This window comes from Vicugna pacos, chromosome X, assembly GCF_048564905.1.
Source record: "Vicugna pacos chromosome X, VicPac4, whole genome shotgun sequence".
Lineage (NCBI taxonomy): Eukaryota > Metazoa > Chordata > Mammalia > Artiodactyla > Camelidae > Vicugna > Vicugna pacos.
This window is the reverse complement of record NC_133023.1, coordinates 102,964,381-102,987,822: the sequence shown is the minus strand read 5'-3', so window position 1 is coordinate 102,987,822 and position 23,442 is coordinate 102,964,381. Positions and strand designations below refer to the sequence as shown.

Below are 23,442 nucleotides of genomic sequence, written 5' to 3'. Positions count from 1 at the left end.
GCAGTTGGCTAATTACTGCATACACCTTTTCAAAGTAACATTACTAATTACATTGTATGGTATAATGAAACACACAAACATGACGATTTGAAAATGTAAATGCCTATTTTTTAAATTCAGTGAGTGATGACTTTTAGGCAATTTTTGACACATTTATTCCCAATTCTTCACCTCCCATTCTAAGAAAGTAGGTGGTATTAAGACTATCTACATAATGAAAACCACGTTATAATACAGAGAATTATACAGCAGGATTTGTCTAAAATGTAGAAATTTTCAGTAATAGCCATATGGCAAGTAGCAACATTGAAAGTGTATGGGGGATATGCCATTTACATCATCTGTCTATCAGATGATCTACAATCTTAAAAAATACAGCTTTTTTTATTAGTTGAAAGAAAACACAGTCTTGTCATTTTCAGACTGAGTTCTGAATTCTTTCTTAATTCAAAGTTACAAATTCAATCTGATAGGAAGAAAAGGAACATGAAAATGCACTTCATCTGGATTTAATAGGCATGGTATTACAGTGTTTGAATTTTCCACCTTACCAAAGCTATGTATATACTCAAGTATCATATCACTATATAGTATACAGATCTTTTACTGGCATATACATACAGATTAAAGTTTATATAAAAACAGATAAATATTAGAAGCTGATTTTTGCACTTGACCCTACTGTTATTAGCACTCTATTACTATAACAGGAATAGTTCAGCGATCCCCCTCCTCCTCTCTCCCCCTAGAGTACCCTCCCCTGCTTCCTTTTGTCCCAATCCACCTGATCTTTTCCTTCCTTCGTCTCTACATAAGTCTTAAGCCTACCAGTGACACTTGAACCTAATGAGGCTTCCGATCACTATTAATGAGAATAAAAATAGACCTTACATAACCTTGAGGACATAATGAATTTCAAAATGCATCTTATATGCAAGTTTAATAAGGCTATTAGTAGCAAATTCTTAGAAAGCTTTTCACTAATGCTCCCTACTCCCTTTTGTATATGTGAACCAGTTCAAGCTGGCTTGAGTTCTCTGTGTACCTGGTTTATATCACACCTGAATTCAAGTCAAGTAGAAGTAAATCAGAGATTCAGTTATAGATTATTAAAGTGGCAAAGTTTAGCCCCTTCTGCTTAGGAATGACAAACATTTAAGGGGTCTATAGTAAGGAGACTCCAACTGGATGTAATTAATTCTGAGGAAGGATCCCCGCCCCACCTAACCCAAATCTTGTCCTCCCTTCAAAACTCAGCTCAAATAGCACCTCCACCATGGAGCCCATTCTGCCCTCTCCCATTCAACCTGATCCCCATTGCCTCAGAACTTTTATAAGCTATTGCCACCACTCATTTTAGTCCTATATTCCATCTTATACTGTTACTTAATATGTCATGCTTGGGATTTATTTTAAGGTAGATTTAAGCTCCTTAAAACCGGAACCTATTTCTTACACATTTCTGTATCCTGCACAATATCTAGTACAAGCAAACAGTGACTAAATATGGTCAACTGTAGAAAGCATGAATTAGGCACTAAAAGAATAAAATGCATTTGTCTCTGGAAAGTGATTATCCTCTTCACCTAAACTGTTCTCGTTTCTTCCCCCTACTCGTATTATTTCTCATTTTTCATCCCTCCAACTTTTGCCAGTTTTTAGCTCCCTAGGTGACCTGTAAATACAAGGCACTGTCCAAACTGCAGGAGTTGAGGAATGTCAAAACATCATTTGTTTTGGCTTAAGACTGAAGGTCAAAAAAGGAGAGCTACAACAGCTTTTTCCTGAAGGAATGTATATTTAATGTATAGGAAAGGATCCAAACAGGAGGAGGAGCTTAAGAGTATCTTTCAATGCCTCAAGTGTTCTTCCAACAAAGAGGCCCAGATCATGTTACTGTAGATCTACATTTGACTTCAGGTCCCCCTGATTTAGACAAACAACTGTGTTTGGCTTCTTTCTTTTCTTTTTTCTAAACCAGTACACACTGATTTTACTGCAGCATCTATTTCCCTTTTATGGGATTACTTATTTTACCTACTGTAATATTTTATCTCTCTCTTTATTCTTTGAAATGGAGAATAGAAAGTGAGTGAAGGGGATAGCTCTAAAGAGATACCCTGCCCCCCCAAAAGGGGGGTTTAAGCTGGGGAGGGTATAGCTCAAGTGGAAGAGTGCATGCTTAGCATGCATGAGGTCCTAGGTTCAATCCCCAGTACCTCTTCTAAAAATAAAGAAATAAACAAACCTAATTACCTCCCCTCCCCACAAAAAAGGGGGGTGTAACAGGTTTTGGCCTCCACTTAAACTCTTTGTTTGGTATCAAGGATAGAATCTTCGTTCCAACACAATTACTCCCCTTGCCTCTAAAATCAGCTTACTAGGAAAAGCTGACAGTGCCACATCCACCCTCAACCATCTATTGTTCCCAGAAATTCAGGTAAGCAGCAAGCTGAAGCCAACAGCTGCTCTGAGGTTACAACAAACAGCTCAGGATGACTGAAGTAAAATACCACTCTTACACAAAATAGCAAAGTAAGTAAATATAAATAAACACATAAATAAATCATAGTAAACCAAAATTTACGGTGTCCAATATATATACTATTCACATTGTTCAAGTCTCAAGCATTTTCTATTACGTAGAAAGAAGAAAATACATTCTTATCAAGGGATAATCCTCGGGAATTCATTTTAGAGAAAAACCCAGTGTACCTGAATATTCCCATAAAACTTCTTGGCAGAGGCACAACAGAGGGGCCATAATGAAATTATTACACCAGGCCTATTATACCAGACACTCTAAATTGCATGCCATAATATTAGCCACAAATTTCTAGCAAATAACATTTCATTCTCACACCCTTCAAAAGCTCAGCTGGTAGAGTGGGGAACTGCAGTGGTAACATTTCATTTTTATTCATGGGTTATCTTTTATATGAAATCAAGCTCTGGGAGAAAGAAGGAAGAGTCAAAAATTCTACTCGTATTCCCATTCACCTGGGAAAAGAAAGAAAAGAAAGAGGCCTAGGAATAGAGATTACTCCCTCATTATAGGAAACTAAGTGAAAACTCAGAAAACAATTGACAGTCACATGCAGACTGGAAGAATTGAAAGGCTGTGACCCAACAGAGTCTTCAAAATGATCTGAGAAAGTGATGTAAGCAATGAGAAAGTTTAAATCGCTATAGGACTGCCTACCAGGCTAGCCAACTCTATCCACTGTATTTCTATATTCTTTCAACTATTCATTTATTCAACAAATATATATTGAGTATCCACTATATGTGAGGCATCTTGTTATGAACTGAAAATACAATGATGAACATGACAAGGTCATCAGACTCAAGAAAAAGGTACAGAAAAGAAAAAAAAAGACTTAATGATCCTTATGGAAAAGAAGATAACATGTTAGTATAGTCTAAATCTTCCAGTGAAATCTAAATAATGTCTTGGAAATTAAAATACCACTTTCTTATTAACTCAAATAAAAACATTAAAGATGCTTAATCTTCAACAGGCACCTTTTCTTTACCAGAGAGTTCAAGGAGGTAGTTGCTCTCAGGGTTGTGCTAGTGCCGACCCTGCACTTGCACCAACCTGCGAGTGAGTACTTAACTCACCCCACCCTAGTTCTGGCCCTGCTCTCTACCTCCACACCCATCCTGTCCCAGTAAGCAGGGAGCTATTAAAATAATAATAATAAAAAAGCTTACAAGCATCATGCCAACAGCCCACTGGGATTTTGTATAAATTGTTAATAAGAAATCTGATACAAACTGGCTTGAAGACAGACCAAGGCTCTAAGACTCAATAGTACATGACCATCTATTAGCTGGGGTCTAACACTTCTGGGGATCTTTCTGATTTGAAGTCAATAACAACCTCCACCCCACACACCCTCAGCTCGCTGATTTATTTTTCTTTCCAATTGGGATTTTGTTTGATGAGGGAATGTACAGACTATGCAAGAGGATGTCTTAAATTTATTAAAAATTAAAATAACATGCATTGAAGAAATATTATAGTAACTCTTCCTTTAGATTTTTCCAAGCTACCTTCTTTTATACAAAAAGGACCCAAACATAATCCCTGTGTTTTTGGAGCTATGAATAAATGTGTCTACACAGAAATATCCACGTGTACTCAGCAATCAGCAAATAAAAGTTTATGTTTGCCTACCTCCTCCGGCAAAAAGAGCAGCAATAAATGGGCAGACATCCCAGGCTGATCATGCTGATCACAACAAACCCAAACATCCGGAACATCTGCGTAGGCTCTGGTGGTTTAATTATATCCTGTTACTTTTATGACTTAAGCTAGAGAAGCAAATCTGAGCTCTTTCATAAAGTCTTTATAAAAAAAACTATCAGTTAATAAAGTAAAATAAGGAGGTATTTCTATACGACAGGTAAATCCTTGGTACCCTGTAAGGAGCAGGAATTAATGAAATGTTCTTGAAATACAACTAAAGGTTACTTACACTTGAAGTATGTTCCCCCCAATGGAAGCATTAACAAAATGATTTCACTGTTTTTGTTAACAGATTATTACAATTGATACTATATATGTTTCTTCCTATGGCCTCAGCATGTTTTTCCCTTGGCCATATGTTATATATCCCAGGATACTCAGGGAGTATCAAAATGCAATTAATCTATGAATAGTTAACTTGATAAAGGAATGGCTTCTTAAATGTCTGCTTCCAAATTATAAAACATTATACTAAATGAGAAATCAAGAATTTGCAGGTGAGTAAGCATGTTTTATTCTTATATTAATTCAGAAATGCATTCTAATATGATTGGGGAGTTCTAAGTCATGGTTCAATTTTTTTTCTCGACAAGAACCAAATGTCTCTTCACACATAATATAAAGACTAAACTGATGAATGAATTATAAACACCATGTGGCAGTGTTAAAACTGTAATACTATATTCATGATCAGGTTTCAGTTTCCATTATTAATACTAGATGTTCAACAAAGAGCTGTAAATTGAATAGGGACTATATTAACCTAAGACACTATTTTGCATGCATCCTTTTTGTAGCATTTGTTAGTGTTTAATCATATCAAATACGTCCATTAAGGGACCAACTGGTAATATGTCCCCACCATCCAAATGAAGGAGCAAAAACAGATGGTGTAGTGCTCAAAACATTGTAAAAAAAAATATTAAGAGAAGAACCTAACTCAAAAACAAAAGAACAAAGAGAGGAACTAATAAACAGACCTTAACAAGAAACATTCACATCTACTGTTACATACTGAGATGCTAAAGATAAGTGAGAAGAATTCTACTCAGGGAGAGAAGGTGGGAAGAAACAAGGAAGCAAGGGCATGCCTCACTGGTATCTTCTCCCAGGCACTGAGAGTTACATCTCATAAAGCCTGGAATCTATGGGCCAAGACAGTGACTAAAGCAAAAAGAAAGATGAGATTAACTTCAAACTGCCATAGTCACATCTACGGGCTAAGCAGAAAGGGCTTATGAATAGAGGCCCGACCACCTCAGGACTTTATACAGACAGCACTGCTCTAGGGCTGGGAGCTTCCTTTAAGTGTCAAGCTGAGAGATTCAAATTTAACTTATGCTATTGTGACCTGTTTATTTAATTTTTAAAATAGGAATATAATAAGTGTAAGAAGATGAACTTACTATCTTTTAGTGGGGCAAAACAGCTGAAGTTACTGGTCTTGACTGACGAATAACAGCATTTATTTCTCAAACATTCACTCTCATTAAAATCTTGCAGCTTATTGCAAGGCTTCACCACCTGATTCTCCTTTGGAATGCATGCTTTTAGAAACAAAATGCAAGAAAGAGAATTCAGCATGGTTAATAAGCACTTTCCCTAATTAAATAATTGCTGCAAGACAGAAAAAAGAAAGAAAAGCAAACACTTACACTGGTACATTAAAAGAAAAAATTGAATGACATATACAAACAGTAATGAATGCTGAAAAAATAAGAGTTAGAGTAAAAATTACCACAAAGTTATTTAACATCACATTTTCAATCCTAGATGAACTGCAGAAAAACAAAAATTGTTAACAAATCATTGGTAAGGTAGTTTTAAAATGGCTATAAACATAAGCTGAGTAATAGTGATACAAATATAACACAGAAGGGGCTAAATAACAAGAACAGGCCAAATGCCCTTAAAACTAAGACCTTGTTAAAGTAATGCCACAGATATCCTTTCTCTCAATTTTACTAAGCTACAGGAAACACATTGAATCCATCAGTGAAAATGAATACAAGGAAAATTCACACAGTTCACTGCTAGAGAGTAAAGTAAGTGATACTACTGGTATTAACCTACTTTTTGTGAACACTTATCATACTCGCACTGCAATATGTTTTAAGATTCTTCCTTTTGGCCTTAAGTTATGACTCTATAATTTTGAATAGGCAATGATTTATGGCATGAATGCCAAGGTTCATGCAACTGCAATAAATTCATACATATTTGAATCTGTAAGATTCACAAGCTCAAACAGCTGATTTTTAAAACATTATGCTTTTTATGAGAAACAAATGGCAACAAAAAAGGCAGATAACAGATTTTTATTCAAAAAGAAAACCTCTACAGTATGGCTTAAGGACAGCATAGATTCAGTTCAATCTCCAATACTACCAACAACTACAGACTTAGAAAAGTAATTAAATGATGTTTTATGATCACTTTAAAGTACTTCAGCATCAGCAAAGAACAATATAATGGGTATAAGCGTATTTTTACCTCTTGGTATATTTTATTATATTCCTCTTCTTTAAAGATTGGCAATCCCTGAAGCTAAGGTAAAAATAATAACAGCTACCATTCATTAGTCACCTGTTTGGGCCAGGTACCCTGCATTACACACATTATTTCTAATTTTCACAACAAACTCTCAAAATTAGTTTATAACTTCCATTTTTAAAATGAAGAAATAAAGGATCAAAGTAACTTGTGCAAGGTCACAAATTTAATGCATTACCAGTTGGCCTGGATATTCATTTCCCAAACATTTTAGACATGTGAGAGCTTAGCCTACTTTGTTGTTACACTCTAAGCAATCTGTTCTTCAATTCTGCCAGGCCCAGAGCGACTCTCCTCTCCAGGTTGGACTGCATCTGGAATACCATGTTCAGTCCTGGACATCATACACTCAGAAAAGGGTGACAATTGTCAGGGCCTGGTCAGAGATCAGATGAACCTCTTCCTATGTGCTAAGTTCCTCACTACTAGTATTGTTCAAAGACCACTTTCCAGGAATGAAAAATCATACAAAACATTTTAAATCATATGAGAGACAGAACTACATGATCTCTAAGGTCCCTTCTAATGCTGGGCTTCTGTTATTTTACACTTAAATTGCATCTGATACACTTTATGCCAAATACTAAAATTAACTTTCAGATTCAAGTTACTAAGAGACACTTGTAATTTTGAAGAATAAAAAGGGTAGAACAATTTTTATCAGATTTAAGTATCTAATTTTGTCCAGAGGAAGAAGGATCACGTGACCTCTCAAGCTTCCCTGCCAATTTGTCTCAGGTTACCATTTTCATCTGCAAGAGATGAATCTGTTACTAATAAAAGCCTAATGACATGAGGACAGTCTTTTTTTTTTTTTTAGTGCTTAAGTGGGAAGAGTATTCATTTTAAATTATACAGGGGAAGAAATAAATTGGTTAAAAGTACTTCACATTTTATGAACTTGCAGTTATTCTTTTCAAAGAACACAGTATATACATTTTATAAATATTTAATCACTGTTTTGAAAGATTTGAATCAACCTAGGTGAGATGTTTCTCTTAAAATGGAACAGTTTGATTTTGTTGGGTAAAAACATCATTTCATAAATTGATTTTTGACTCAACTTACTGCACCAGGTTGGAGGAGTATTTCAGAAATGCAGATATCTTATCTAGACTATCTTTAAAGGTGGCTTCAGTGTTTGTATAATGTAGTTGTTATAGGTAACTATGGGACAGTTTACATCTGCTATCTTCTTAAGCTCTAAAGCTTAAATCATTAGTTGTTGTTTATGACCAACTCCAGCACTCAGTAAACCATTCTTTTAGCTTCACAAAATACCACCTTATCAGATTTCTCTTTCTCCACTCAATTTGACCATGGAGGTATTTTTAAATAGATTATTTATAGAGGTTTTTTTTTTTTGCTCTTCCCAATGGTAGTAGGTATTATAAATGTTTGTTTTGTACTTGACGAATCCTATATATAGAAACATGAAGAGATTCATACAAGGTCACAGAAGAATTCAGTGGTAGAGTCTGGAATTAAACAGTGAATATAATTTTGTGCTTATATATGTACATCAAATTTTGTAAGAATAAATTCTGCATGATTTTTAATAGAAGCTTTATCTTTGTAATTCACATATGTCAATTTCTTTGAACCTTCTCCTTGAAAGGACACCACATGCTGTACAAAATGAAATGTGTTTATTTGTGGTTAATAATCTCAGGGGCCATCATGTGCTTGATAAACACATTATATACAGAATCACAAAAAGACAAAGATGATGTGACTTGAAACCTGAGCTTTTTATCATTAAAGCAGATGGGAAAACATCTGGTATATTCCATAACATTAGAGCTACACAGTACTCTGGTTAATGCCACAGAAGGCATTTATTTCACAATACTGGGTCAGTGACTAAATTTCAAGTGATGTCATTAAGGTAAATTCTGAAAGGTTTAGAGATTTATGAAGTAAAAGTATTCTATAAAGAGTAACAAACATTTACAGAATGCCTTAAAACACTGGCTCAGTTCATTCTCACAATTCTTTCTGGTAAATATTTTCATTTTAAACATGAAGACATTGAAGTTCAGAGGTTATCTTGCCTAAAGCAAAAGGCAGAGTCAGTATTAAAACTCAGGTTTGTCTCACCCCAATACCAATAGATCACTCTACCTCCTAAACATCTAACTATTGTTTTCAAAACAAGGACATTGGGAGGAATAAAATCAAACAGGAACTTACTTGTTGGAAAGAAAAAACTAAACACAGCTTCCGAGACAGAAGTTTTTTCCAGAGATTGTCCATTAGCAGTTTCATTGCTCCACAGAATAGACTTGCTTGGAGACAATGAATTCAAGAACCCTTAAGAAAAGTGAAATTATTAATCCCAGCATATAAGGCATTTATCACTTTCTATGACCTTTTAAAAGTAATTACCTTTGCTTAAATTAAATACGGAAAGTCTAAAAGCTAACAGACATTATACTTAAAACTCATAACAACTTAGGTACAACTAATAATCAGAATGTGTTTCTGCTGTGAAACTGAAAAACTGGGTCGTAAGTTTAAAGAAATTAAAAATAAATTTTAAAATGCTTAAGCTATAGATTGACATATCTCATTGTTGTGCTGTAAACTAATTTACAATACTGAACTGGACTATGACGGCCTTGGCATTCAGAGGCTCAATCAATGAACAACTTGGAAACTGTGTATTCCAACTAAATCAGACCCCATCATAAGAACTCTTGGCAAATATGTTGGCTTCTTTATTTACTGATAAAAATCAAGGCCTTAGACACTGTAAACCTTCCTTATTCTTCCTCACTACTTCAAAACAACCTGCTTTTAATTTTATCTGCATGATTCCCTCATGTATAAGAGGAGAAGATATCCATGTTCATTCCCATAACATGGATTTATCCATATTATTAAACATTTTCCAACACTATCTTTGATAACTTCACAGCATCACATTATATGGCTCTATTATAAATGAGTTAACAACGCCCCCGTAGAAACACATTTAGGTTGTTTACAATTTATTGATATTATAAAGAACACTGACTAGAACTCATAGATACAGAAAACAGATTGGTGGTTATTAGAGGCAGGGGGTGGGGGTAGGGGAGGGAGAAATGGGTGAAAAGGTACAAACTTGCAGTTATCAAATAAATAAGTCCTGGAATATAATGTACTGCATATTTGAAAACTGCTAAGAGAGCAAATCTTAAAATGTTCCCATCACAAGAAAAAACATTTTGTAACTGTATATGGTGACAGATGTTAATTAGACTTACTGTGATTTCATTATATAAATATCAAATCATCATGTTGTACACCTGAAACTAATATGTTAGATATCAATGACACTTCAGTAAAAAAAGAAAAAGACAAAAATAAAGAATTCTGCAATGATTATCACTGAAGCTATATATTGTAGACATTTATGAAAAATTCCTTAGGATAAATTCTTAAGGAATAGTTCTTGATCTTAGCTACATCACCCTCCAGTAAGGCTGCCCCAAGGTGTACATCTAGCAGCAGTGCAGGCAATTGCCAATAGCCTTAGACCCTCACCTTTTTGTTGTTGTTTGCCAGTTTGATGGTCAAAATAATGGTATCTCTTTTGTTTTAATTCTCATCTTTAGTCATCAGTGAGCTTACCTCTGTCATATATTTGTTGTGTAGTAAAGAACTTAACCCTTAATTTGCTACATATGTTGCAAATATTTTTCAAGGCAGTATTTATATTTTTTATGATGTCTTGGGAAGTTCAAAAGTTTTAAATGTTTTACATAAGCAAATGTATCAATCTGTTCCTTTACTGTTTCTGCCTTTCAGGTCATGTGTAAAAAGATACTGTGGACACAGAATGTCACCTGCCATTTCAGTAAACAAAGGATGTTGTGGCCAACCAAGTCATTAGCCCCTGCAGCCGCCACAGAAAGTGCACCCCAAGGAGATTCAGGATGGAGAAAAGCAGGATACTGGCCCTAGAAAGTTAAGATGCATATCAGAGGGATAATTTCAATAAACCCAGACTCTTGCATCTTCCCATATATAGAGAAGCACTAAATTCATTAACTTGAGATGTCTGATTTTTCTTTAATTAACAGTAATCTTTTGATGTTTGACTACCTGGGGAGTTTTTAGCTCCTATATATCCTGGCTCCTCCCTTACCTCTTTGCAACAGTCCCTCAGATCTATGTGAGAGGCTATAAGTCCTCAGTAAGTCTGCCAAATAAAACATAATTCTCAAATTTTAGGTTATGTATTTTTTCAGTCGTCAGTATTCTACATTCTAGTATTTCCTGCTAACACTTTTATAGCTTCACTTTTTAAATTTAAATATTTAATCCACTTCAAATATATTTTGAGGTATCTTTTGAAGTAGGGTAACATTTTTTCCTGTTCTCTTAATACCATCTATTAAATCCATCCTTTTCTACTTATGGCAACACTATCATATTCTAAGTCCTTAGTCATAGACCTGTTTTCTTGACTTTCTATTCTGTTCCACTAATCTATCTGCTCATGCACCAATACCAGTCTTATAATTTATATCATTATATGTTTTAATAACTTATCTGGCAATCCTTTCATTAGTCCTCATTATCAAACTTTTATTCTCAACTCTGAAAAATGTTTTAGATGAAGCTCAGAATCACTTTGTCAAATTAAAAAATCCTAACAAAGTTTTATGGTAATTATGTTTACTTATTTAAATTCATTCAAAAAACATTTATTGTGTGCCTCACTGGCTAGGCATGAATTCACTTAAATGTAGACTCATTTGGAGGGAGCTGATAACATTACAAAACTATCTCACCCAAGAATAGGTCTGCTTCTCCACTCATTCAAGTCTCCTTTATTCTCCCTGAGTAAGGTTTACAGCTGCATTCATATAGGTCCTCTACCTTTCTTATTACACTTATTCCCATATATTCCCATATTCATATAAACTTTGTTGTTATGTGAATACAATTAATTTCACCACATTTTCTAGCTGCTTAAGGCTGGTATGTAAAGAAGCTATTGATTTTGGTTCATGTATTTTCTAACTTATTACTTTATTTGACTCTTGGTAGCTCTCAATGTTCTTCAGCTTCACTCCAGATCTATACAACCATGATATCACTAAGTATAGATGGTTCTGTCACCTTTCTTTCTATTATTTACAGTTCATCTCTTTTTCTTCTCTCATTGCATTGCCTAGAACTTCTGAAACTATGTTGATTAATAGCTATGATAATGGGCATTCTTGAAACAATTCTGACTTTAACAGGAATGCACTAGTGTTTTATCATTTATTAAATTAAGGATGTATTCCTCTAGTCCTAGTTTACTACAAATTTTCTGTTGTTATTTTGTTTTATTTTTAAGTGATAATGGAAATGGGATTTTATCAAATGCTTTTAATACTTACTGCCATGATCATACTTTCGTCTGCCTCTTAATTGTTAAATATTAATACATTTTCCAACATTAAAATATTCTTATATCCCTGAAATAAAGTCCACAAGTGCTAATGCTTTATGCAGAACTTGTGGATCAACATTCCTAAGTCAAGTGTGTCTGCAGTTTTCTTTTGTTTGCTATCTCTGTAGGTTTTGGCATGAGAGTTATAAAATAATCTGGGAAGCTTCTCATCTTTTTTCTATACTGAAACAGTTTAAACAGCATGGAAATATTTGCTCCATTAACGGTTTGGGAAAACTCATCCATAAATAGTCTGAGTCTGTACACTGTGGAGGGGTATAGTTCCCTAAAACTTTTTACTTCTTCATGCTCCTGAGTCAATTTTTATTTTAGTTTTTCTAGGAAATCATTTGCTTACAAAATAATTATCAGGATGGAATCATAAGAATATTCACTTATAATTTTTAAATCTCTTTTATGTCAATGATAATATTCCCTTCTTATTTTAATGAGACCAAATTCCATGCACATATACTTGAATGTGTATTCTCAGCCTGTAGGGTACTTTATTATAAGACTATGAACTTCATTATACATGTTAAATCAAGATAACTTGTATTATTCAAACGGTCAATATCTTTATTTTTTCTGCCAAGGACTAAAATACATGTATCACAGTCTCCCATTATGACCGTGGATTTGTCCATTTCTACCTGAATTTGTAAAACCATTTGTTTTATATATTTCAACACTATGCATAAATGTTCATTCATTACAGCTTCATGTTTGCTGTATATTACATATCTTGACAATATTAAAAGTAACCCATTTTGTCCTGTTTATTTTCTCCTAACTCCTACTCATTCAACAAATATGTATTTAATGTCTACTATATTCTAGGTTTTGGAGATACATCAGTGAATAAATTAGATAAGCTCCCTGCCCTCATAGAACTTACAATATAGTGGAGAAAATAGCCAAAAAGATGTAAACTAACAAATTAAATAATTACAAATTGTAATGGGTGCTATGAAGAAAGTTGCTGATACCATACCAACACAGTATAAGGTAAGGGTCCTACTTTATATAGGGGCTGACTTTTCCGAGATCATATTTCAGCTTAAAAAAAAAAGATTAGAAGTCAGCCATACAAGTGGCTTAAAAGAGTGCTTCCAGCACAAGGGACAAATGAGATTAATATTACCAGCCATACTTTGCCAGATAAGAGGACTCATTGCCCTACACTATATAGAAAAGGAGCTACAGTTGGAAGCAGCCTTTGACAGGACCTGTGTTCTGTACTGACATTTGTTCACTCAGTGCCCTCCTTCCACAACTGACTGTCCTCGTCAACACGCCATCTGAAGGAAGTGTTGGCTGGCAATAGCACACTGTGGCCTTAGTTTCAAAACGAGTTTATCTTCTGCAGGGGTTGCGCTCTCTGGAGTCCCTCTAGGATGGATATTAATCTCCAATTCAGAGTACCCGGGCCTCTGGACCCTCCAGACAGGCTTGGCTTTAGCTGAGGTGAAACACAGGTTGCTGCAACTTTTCTCAGTAGTGTCTGCCCTGGCCTTCTTTCTATCTTTCTGAAATCCCTCCAAATTTCTGGCATATCAGTGATGATAGCACCCTTCTGGGTTCTCTGGGTTTTCAACCATTATAGATCATTTGGTCATTTCAACGGGCACTTGAAAAGGAGAAGGCAATTAAACATTTTCTCAGATAAGCACCATTAGTGGCAGCCTAAACCAAAAGCCTCCAGCGTGTTTAACCTGCTCTCTGCCACTGGTTTCTTTCCTACTCTGAAAGACAGTTATTTATAAATTAACTTGAGCACTATTTCCTAAGTATGGTGTACCATCAGCATTATATGAGTTGATTTTAGCTGGAACACAGTTGAACATTTATAAATGTATTTAATCTTTGCTATTTACTGCATTTATCATAAAAGTAGAAAAACATATATGACTAGTGTATCAAAACTACTATGACACCAAACAAGGTTGACATCACTCACCATATGGCAAGCCTTTATAAAATCCCCTTGGACAGCCCTGTTCTTTCATCCCTAGAAGCAAAGGTCCTTTCCCTTCTTTCCTCTCTCCAAAATCTCCTATTAGCCAGTGCCCAGGTCTTTTGAGTCTTCCTCTCCACCCTACTGAGCACTAGTCTCTTTCCCTTCCCCCATCGTTTTTCACATGCAGAATAATTCCATCCTCTATGCTTCTAATTTGCATCTGTACATTCATTAACGAGCTCAGCAAATAAAAGATTAGGAACCAGCTTCCCTAAATGGCAGCAAGAAATGGTAAAGAACCAATTATGTTTCCCTGTCACAAAGAATTTTTATTTTTTAATTTCCCTCTTACCAAGAAAACCCCCTGAAAATCTAACTACATTTCAAAGGAAAAATACAACAGACTCAAAGCTGCACTCTTCATGGCATGTGACCTGTACGGTCTACAAAACTTGGCTCTTAGAAAGATCTCACACTTGGTTTAATGTTCTGCTATTGCCTTGAAATTCATAATAAACTTTGAACAAGGGACCACACATTTTTATTTTGCAAATTATGTTGCTAGCTCTGCTCTGCAGCGAGGTCTCTCAGATAAGGAGCTAGACTAAAGGATGAAGAGACAGAATGTGAACAGTGATAGCTAATTGTATCAGCTTGAAGAGGATTCTGCTGCAACTTCAGTAAGTTGAGGGTCTACCTATGCTGCAGTCTTTTCTGGGCCTTGGCCCCAAATAGCCCGGAATTTGCATCCTGGCTCTGCCACATACTAGTTGGAGAACTTGGGCAAATCGTAAACTTATCTTTGCCTCAGTTATTCATCTACAAAATGGGGATAATATTTATTTTTAAGAATTTTTAAGTATTAAATGACATCATATACAAAGCACTGAGCACAACATAATAAGGGTAAATATTTTGTCACATGTCTTTCACCATTTCTTGTTATTATTTATCATTTTAAATTGAATAGTATGTTGTTTTCAGAATATTTATTTTTATAAATAATTCTCTTAATAGCAAGTATGACCAGTTTTCCATTTATAATCATGCTACAGTTTCCTTTTAAAATAAATACATTTATATAAAAAAGTGAGGCAATTTTAAAGAAAAATATGAATAACAGGTAGCATTAAGATAACCAGTAGTTGTGAAGGTGTCATACAAATGACTGAGGCAGGAGAAACACCTTTCTAGGGACATCGCCTCAATTTTTCAACAAGATAACCAAAGCCTAAAGAGGCAAGAGGATTCATCAAAGGTCAAGCAGCAAGTCAGTGACAGAATCATGACAACTTAAGTCTCCTAACTCAGGGGTCCTCCAACTACACCACATGCCCAAATGGTTAAAGCAAGACCAAGTTTGGTTCTTGGTGTGGTACAAGGCAGTCAACCAGACTGTCCATCTAGATGCACTGCCTCATACACTCCCCAGAATAACTGATAAGTGAAGTATTCTAATATAATAATATAGAAACTAATCGCACAGTTTTTGTCTATGGAGCTAAAGCATTCTGAAAATATCATCTATTAGTCAATCTTTATTTCTCTCTCTCATTTTTAAATCTCCCCAAAAAGGATATGCAATAAGGACTGACCCAATAGGTTACAAAGAATTGGTGGAAGGGATGGAATTGAATTCCCAGCCCCAATCTGCTAGTCTCTTCATCCTGCAGGCACTAGTCTATATGCCTTATGCATAAAAAATAACCTGAAAAGCAACATCCAAATGACAATATAACCTGGAGCTATCCCAGAGTTACTTCAGATCCCTCAACCTCAATTCTCCTTGGTGGCATTAAGTCTAAGAGAACTCAGAAGGGTCTGTCTAGGAAGAAGAAGGGAAATTTTAGCTCCCAGACCATGTGCCCTGCTTTCACCATAATACTCCAGGCCCATGACCAAATTATTTTACCCCTCAGTGTATATTAGTTTGCTAGGGTCACTACAAGAAAGCACCATAAACTGGTGCCTAAAAACAAAAGAAATTCATTGTTTCAACAGTTCTGGAGGCTAGAAGTCCAAAATCAAGATGTCAACAGGGTTGGTTCCTTCTGAGGACTGTGACAGAAAGCCTCTCTCTCCTTGGTTTGTAGATGGCTGTCTTCTCCCTGTGTCTATCATATAGTCTTTCCACTATGAATGTCTATCTCTGTGTCTAGATTTCCTCTTTTTATAAGGACACCATTCATATCACATTAGGGCCCACCTCACTTTAACTTGATTACCTCTATAAAGACCTTATCTCCAAATAAGGTCACATTCTGAGGTACTAGGGTACTGGGGGTTAAAAGTCCAACATTTCTTTATTGTGAGGGGACACAATTCAACCCATAACACAATGCATTTATTTACATAAATTAAGTTAAATCATTTTAAATGCAAAATTATATTTAATCCATCCAGTCACATATTACCTCCTGGGAATCTGGGAAATCTGACAACATAAAGAATGAATCATGGATTATTTTAGGAGAAAAGATGTTAAACCTATATTGGAAAAAGTCCTCATGGAAATAAAGAAATCACACTGAATAACAGTATTCTCTTTTTGTAAAAGTTCTACTCAAAATAAAAGTAGAAAATGAACTCGGGGACTAACAAAAATAATGTACAGTTTATAGTTTTGCTTTTTAACTGACTTTTTCAGAGAATGAAAAAAGCACTCAGTTTGCAAGGTTCTCAATTGTATTTGTAACTAACATTTACAAATACAATAGAAGTAAGGCAGAAATGCTTTGTATTTTAGATGAATAATATGAAAAAATAAATAATTTGAAGTAATGATTCATAAACAATCATTTAAAAAGCATATTAAAATATTTTTCAAAAGGCAGGAATCATATTTAACTTATTTAAAACAGTTGATAAAAGAATGCATAACATATACTTTATTTAATGTCCAATTTCATCCCCAAGCAATTGTGACATAGTATATAGTGGTCCCTGTTCCTTTTACTTACAATGCCTCTGTCCAATTTTTGCCTCCTTCTTTGTGGGAGGACATTGGTTGAGGACATGGAAGGCCTCTGGGGAGGGCAGGGAGAGAGAAGTCATTGAGATTAGAAGTGGGGATGGTGGAAGGTCTTTAGGCTTGAAGCTGGAGCTTGAGGTGAGGAGGAATACTATGGGAAACCCAAGGCCTTTATGCAGACAAGGAGATAGAATACCATTGGGAGGGGGCGGGGAGGGGGCAAGCCAAGGGCGGTTAAGGTAGAGAAGGCCCTTTTGAGAAGGCTCTCTTGGAGCTAAGGAGAGAAGGCTGTGGGGAATGGAAAATATCTGAGTCAAGGGTAAGAAAGATTTGGAGGAGGAGGTGGGAAAGAGGTCGAGTGAGGAAAGTGAGGCAGCAAGACCACTGAGCAGAAGGAGGAGACTTCTGAGGAAGGAGAGAGTACCTTTGGGCGGGGAGGGAGGAGGAACCTGTGAGTGGAGAGAATGGGGGGGGCCTCTGTAGGGCTGAAGCAGGCCTCTGAGAGGAGGGTGAGCAAAGGCCCCGAGGAGGGTACATAAGAAGGGAAGGGAAGGAGTTTGACTGATGAAGGGAAGGCCTTTGTGAAGGTAGGTTAGAGAAAGAAGGACAATGTGAGATAAGAGACCGAAGGCATTTTAAAAGGGAGGTGAGGAAGTGAAGACCTTGAGTGAGAGGAGTAAAGGGCTTTGTGAAACAAGGAAGAAAGGCTTTTGAGTGAGAGGAGAGAAGGCCTGTAAGGTAATCAAAGGAAAGTCACTGTGGGGAGGTGAAGAATGAAAGGACCTTGACTGACAGTTAAGAAGAACTTTAGGAGTGTGGTGAGGAAGGGAAGGCAGCTGTGGGAGTGACAGAGGAAAGGGATTTGTGAAGTGAAGTGACAGAGGGAAGGTCTTTGTGAGCATAAGTAAAGGAGGAAAGTTCTTTGAGGAAGGAGGTGAGGGAGTTCAGCACTATGTGAGGAGAGGAAAGTTCCTAATTTGTGTCAGGACTTGAGAGAAGGAGGCCTTTCAGGGAGGAGGTGAAGAAGGGAAATCATTGTGAGGATAGAGGAGGTAGGGAAGGCAAGTATGAAAGAAGGGAAGGCCTTTGTGAGAGGAAGTGAGCAAGGAAAGGTCTTTGTGAAGGGAGGTGATGGAGAAAGGAATTTGAGAGGTGAGGTAAGTAAGATGAGGTTAGAGGTGGCAGAGCTTTAAGCGAGGAGGTGATGGAGGTTAGCACTCTGGGTGGTGAAGTGAGGGAGATGAGTCCTATGCAACGGGAGGTAATGAAAAGGCATTAGGAGAAACGGGGGAGGGAAGCCACTCAGGAGGGACAGAAGGGCATTTGTGCGAGTTGGTGAGAGGATTTAGTAGTTTGTGAAAGGAGGCTAGGGGAGGAAGACCTTTCAGAGAAGACCTATAACTCAATAACAAAACCATAAACAATTCAGTTTAAAATAGTCAAATTATTTTGATTTGAATAGACATTTCTGCAAAGAAGATATACAAATACCCAAAAGCACATAAAAGATACTCAACATCATTAATCATTACGGAAATACTCATGAAAACCACCATAAGATACCACTCCACACGCACTAAGATGGCGATCACCAAAAGGGGGAGGGGCAATAACAAATGTCCACGAAACGGCGATTCTCATACATTGTCAGTAGGAATATAAAATGGTTCCGCCTCTTGGGAAAAGCTTGGGACTTCCTCAAACAGTTCAACATGGGGTTCCCATACCACCCAGCAATTCCACTCCTACGGATATGCCCAAGAAAACTGAAAATACATCGACACAAAAACTCCTATATGAATATTCACATTAATAGTACTTATAATAGTCAACAACCAAGAAACAACCCAAATGCCCATCAACTGATACATGGATAAACAAAATGCAGCGTATTCATACCACAGAACCGGATTCGGCCATAAAAAGGAATGAAGTACCAATGCACAAGCTACAGCATGCCTACATCCCGAAACCATTATGCCAAGTAGAATAAACCCCACACACAGGACAAATACTGCACGTTCCCAATTACAGAAAATCTCCAGAAGAAACCCAGAGAGACAGGAAGGAGACCCGCAGGCGCCGGGGGCTGCGAAGGGAGGAGTAACTACACTCTTAGTGGGAGTGGGTTTGGATTCGGGGTGACTAGATAGAGGTGGTGGCTGCTCAACGCTGAAACACAGTAAGTGCCACTGAATTGTTCACAACATAGTCAATTTTAAGTTCCAAGAATTCCACCTCCATTGTTTTTAAAAAGACGAGGGCGGGGGTAGGGTTTTGTGAGGTAAAGTGGGGAGGGAAGGAGGTGCTTTCTGAGGAGAACGGAGGGAAGGGCGGGAAGGCGCTTCTGAAGGGAGAGGAGGGAGGAGTCAGTCCTCGGACTTCACACTGAGGCAGGAACAAACGGCCCTGGGCAGAAAAGCGGGAAAGTTGGCGAGCACAGAGGCCGCGCAGTCGGGCGCCCTCCCGGCCCTCACCCCTCTCCCCCCGCCCCCCTGAGGGGGCCCTGGCCCGGCGGCCCGGGGCAGACACTCACCGGGACGCAGGTAGCACAGCAGCAAGAGCATGGAGAACACCAGCATCCAGACGCGCCTGTAGGCCCACATCTTCACCAAGCAGTGGAGCGTCTCGGCCCCGAGGCCGCGCAGAGACGCCTGCCAGCCGGCCTGAGGCGCGGCCGCCATGACGGCCTGGTGCTCCGCGCCGCTGCCGCTGGGGCGCGGCCCCGCGGCCGGGTTCTCCGCGCTGCAGCCCGCCTCAGTGCTGGTCAGCCTGGAGCGCACCCCTCGCTGGCCCCGGGTCTTCGACCGGGTCCTCCCCCTCAACGACTTCCTCTCCGCAGGCATGGCTCAGGGTTTCTACCACGCTGAGGTGCTACCTCACCGATGGCCGCCCAGAACCCAGAATCCCCCGGGGCGGTGATGCTGACGTGACACCCGCCTCGTGGCACGTGACACCCCCCTCGTGGCACGTGACACCCCCCCTCGTGGCACGTGCCGCCCTCGTGCTTCGCTTAGGCCCCGCCCCTTTGTCATGCCGCCTGGTGGCAGGTACCCAGGCACCCCCGCTCCAGGCCTGGCCCTTCTAGGGCTTGTCAAACGTTGTGGAATGAATGGGGCCCTGCGCCAATGGCGGGACTGCTCCTCACGATCAAAAATAAGGCCTCGTGGGAATTCACACCCCAGCCTTGGCTGCTAATTCCTCCTCATATTCAGTCCTATGACACCACTGTAGCCACACGTAGTCACTGCAGCGCTGTCCAATGTGGCTATTTAAATGTAAATTTGAATTCATCAAAATTACACGGGATTAGGTAATCGATTCTTCAGACTCAGTAGCACCGTATCAGGGACTGAATAACCACACATGGCTCAGGCGACCATATGGGACAGTGCCAATAGTGAGCTTCTCCATTGCGGCCGAAGGTTGTGATGGGCAGCACCGGATGTAAGGGTGACTATTGTGAATATGGTAGATGTTCAACAGGTTGCTACTCTGTCGTAGGAGCTTTTAAGTGGAACAAAACAGTATTTGCCTTCAGAGACTTTAAGATTGAGTTACAAATAAATGAAACAATAGCACAATATGAGAGCAAAGGGTGTGTAAGGAACACATGAGTGACTCAGAACACTTAGATTTTTATTCCCATCATTTGTCACCAATGAATTGGGTGGTCCTAAGTGCCTTCCTTCTGCTGTGCCTCAGTGTTACATGTGTAAAATGAGAGAGATGGCATTGTCTCAAAGCCCCCTCTTGGCTCTAAAATCTGACCCTTGGACAAAATCCCATTAGCTTGGTTTGGGCACACCTGCAAAAGCACCATTTAGGTAATGCTGGAGCACCCATTAGTCCACCTCATTTTAGCTTTCAAGGGATGTGAAAACTGCCCCTCCTCAACTACATTTCCATCATTCTTATTACATTTTACTCTGGCTTTCCAAATGGTTTCCTACTAATTGTATTCTGTTGTTCTATTGTTCTTTCCAATGTTAGTAAGCATTCCATAGGAGGAAGAAGGAAGTAAGTTTCCCTGTGTGAATAATTCTTGAAATTTAACACACTCCACCCTACCCCCACATCCAGGAGCAATTCATAATGTTCTGTAGTTCATTAAAGGATCCGACAGGGAGAAAGACAAATACTATATGATATCACTTATATGTGCACGCTAAAAAAATGACACAAATGAACTTATTTGCAAAACAGAAACAAACTCACAGACATAGAAAACAAACATGGCTACCAAAGGGGAAGGAGGGTAGGGATAAATTAGGAGTTGAGGGTTAGCAGATACAAATTACTATATATAAAATAAATAAACAATAAGGTCCTTCTGTATAGCATAGGGAACTATATTCAATAGCTTGTAATAATTTATAATGAAAAAGTATCTGAAAAGAATATATATATATAACTGAATCGCTATGCTGTATGCCAGAAATTAACACAACATTGTAAATCAACGATACTTAAATTTTTAAAAAAAGGATCTGACAAAAAAATAATCTATTTTTCTTTCCTTTTACCTTTAAAAAAAATTTTTTTTTTGCCTCAACTTTTCCAAAACTAATTTGACCAGAAGACGCTTGTATTAACAGCTTCTGAAATTTCTGCCTTCAACTCTGAGGAACAGCGAAGTGTCTGAGATTTTACTGTACTTCTGTGTAACAGGGCAGCCTGCCACAGTTTCATAAATGCTGGCAGAAGATGCAAGACTATTGGGTCAGAGACAAGACAAATGCTCCCCTGGACATGCAGAAACCCATGAACAGCTGGCTCCTAACGAACAACCTTGTTCACATCACAGAACTCATGGAAAATGATTGGAGAACCAGGCACCACGCAGCTGCCCTGAGAGCTCAGGGGCTAAGGCAGAGCATGGGGGTTAGGAATTCAGCTCTCTACCATGTCAGGGGTTGTGCTCTTTGGGCCTTAGCTTTCTCTTCTGCAAATTATGACCTGTAGACAGCCCGAATGTGAAGATTCTTTCCAGCTCTGGCTTGCTATAACTCGTACTTGACTGGAGCAGTTGGAGTTGCTGTAATCAGACAAGGCATGGCAGTCCTGCAACAGCGCAATCCACGCTGTGCCCCTCGAAACCCAGATTACTAACAATGACTCAGGAGGGCAATTTTCCAAGATTAAGCCTGCCCACTCCCTGGTTTACAAAACACTAATTCGAGTTTGGAACCACAAAAAGCCACGTGAAGTATCCATTTTGTAGATTATCAGATGTAGATTTAAATTCTACACTGACTTTCCTCTTTCATCCTATATTTTCAAGGAAATTAAAATTGATACTAGTCAACCCAGACCTAACCAGGGAGGAAAATCTGTTGCATGGGCATGAAAACAAGAACTGCCTCACGAGATGTCAGATACCACTGCTCAGAATGGAACTTGTGCAAGATTAAGAATTTACACTATTTTTAAACTATCACTACAGACATGAAAAGATGTTCAGCCTCAGGTAATCAGTGGAATACAAATGAATCAGCAATGAGATATCATTTTATGCTCATCAGATTGGCAAAAATGAATAAATATTCACAAGAATGTACAGAAATAGGAATTCAGTCATTGCTGGTGAAGGTGAAAATGGGTACAAGCACATTAGATGGCGATTTGCCAACACCTGGCAAAGTTAAATATTCACGTATTCTATGACACAGAATTTCCAGTTTTAGATATTTATCCTGTCACCTATGTGTGCGAAAAGGATATAACGTGCTAATATATAGTGCTTAGTGATGATCCGGATCTGTCACCTTAGCGGATATGGAAATTCTCATTTTTTTTTTGGTGCTGATCTGCCTAGTGGCCTGAGGTGGCAGTCTCAGCTTCTAGGTCAGTGGGACCATTGTGTTTCCTGAAAGAAATATTTCTCTCTTGAATAATAAGCTTCTAAAATAGCAGAAATCAGAGAATGAGAAGCAAAGTGAAAATATTTGTACAAGTGTGTTGTTAGGCATCGTTCTCACCACCCCCTCTTAGTTCCTAGCCCCATGTGTTCTGGTTCTGGGAGAAACAGCACCTTAGGATGATTACTGGTCCTGATTCAGAGTGCACCATACACCTTGCAAGACTGCCACCCAAACTCACAAGGTATTTTCTCCTAGATGATGTCATAACTAGGTTTTCAATAGGTGATTTCATTGTTCTATTAAGTCAACTTCTTTTTTACAGCTTTTTTGAGGTGTAACTGACAAATAAAATTGTAAGATATGTAAAGTGTACACATGGTGATTTGATATACACATACATTGTGA

The 23,442-nt window shown here is 38.0% G+C and overlaps 1 protein-coding gene across 2 annotated transcripts in view; it reads right to left on the bottom strand.

Moving 5' to 3' along the window:
- Window positions 1-20,093, bottom strand: part of FMR1NB (FMR1 neighbor) — a 28,571-nt gene extending 8,478 nt beyond the window's left edge. The window contains exons 1-4 of one of the 2 annotated variants that reach the window (XM_072956489.1): window positions 19,710-20,093; window positions 9,002-9,121; window positions 5,662-5,802; window positions 4,184-4,280 (exon numbers count right to left, since the gene is read on the bottom strand). In XM_072956489.1, coding sequence (XP_072812590.1) covers window positions 4,184-4,280; window positions 5,662-5,802; window positions 9,002-9,121; window positions 19,710-20,019 — 668 coding nt within the window. In that variant the 5' untranslated portion in view covers window positions 20,020-20,093. The remainder of the gene's footprint in view (window positions 1-4,183; window positions 4,281-5,661; window positions 5,803-9,001; window positions 9,122-19,709) is intronic. The other variant, XM_031672535.2, reaches the window with a different exon arrangement.
- Between the last annotated feature and the right edge of the window lie 3,349 nt (window positions 20,094-23,442).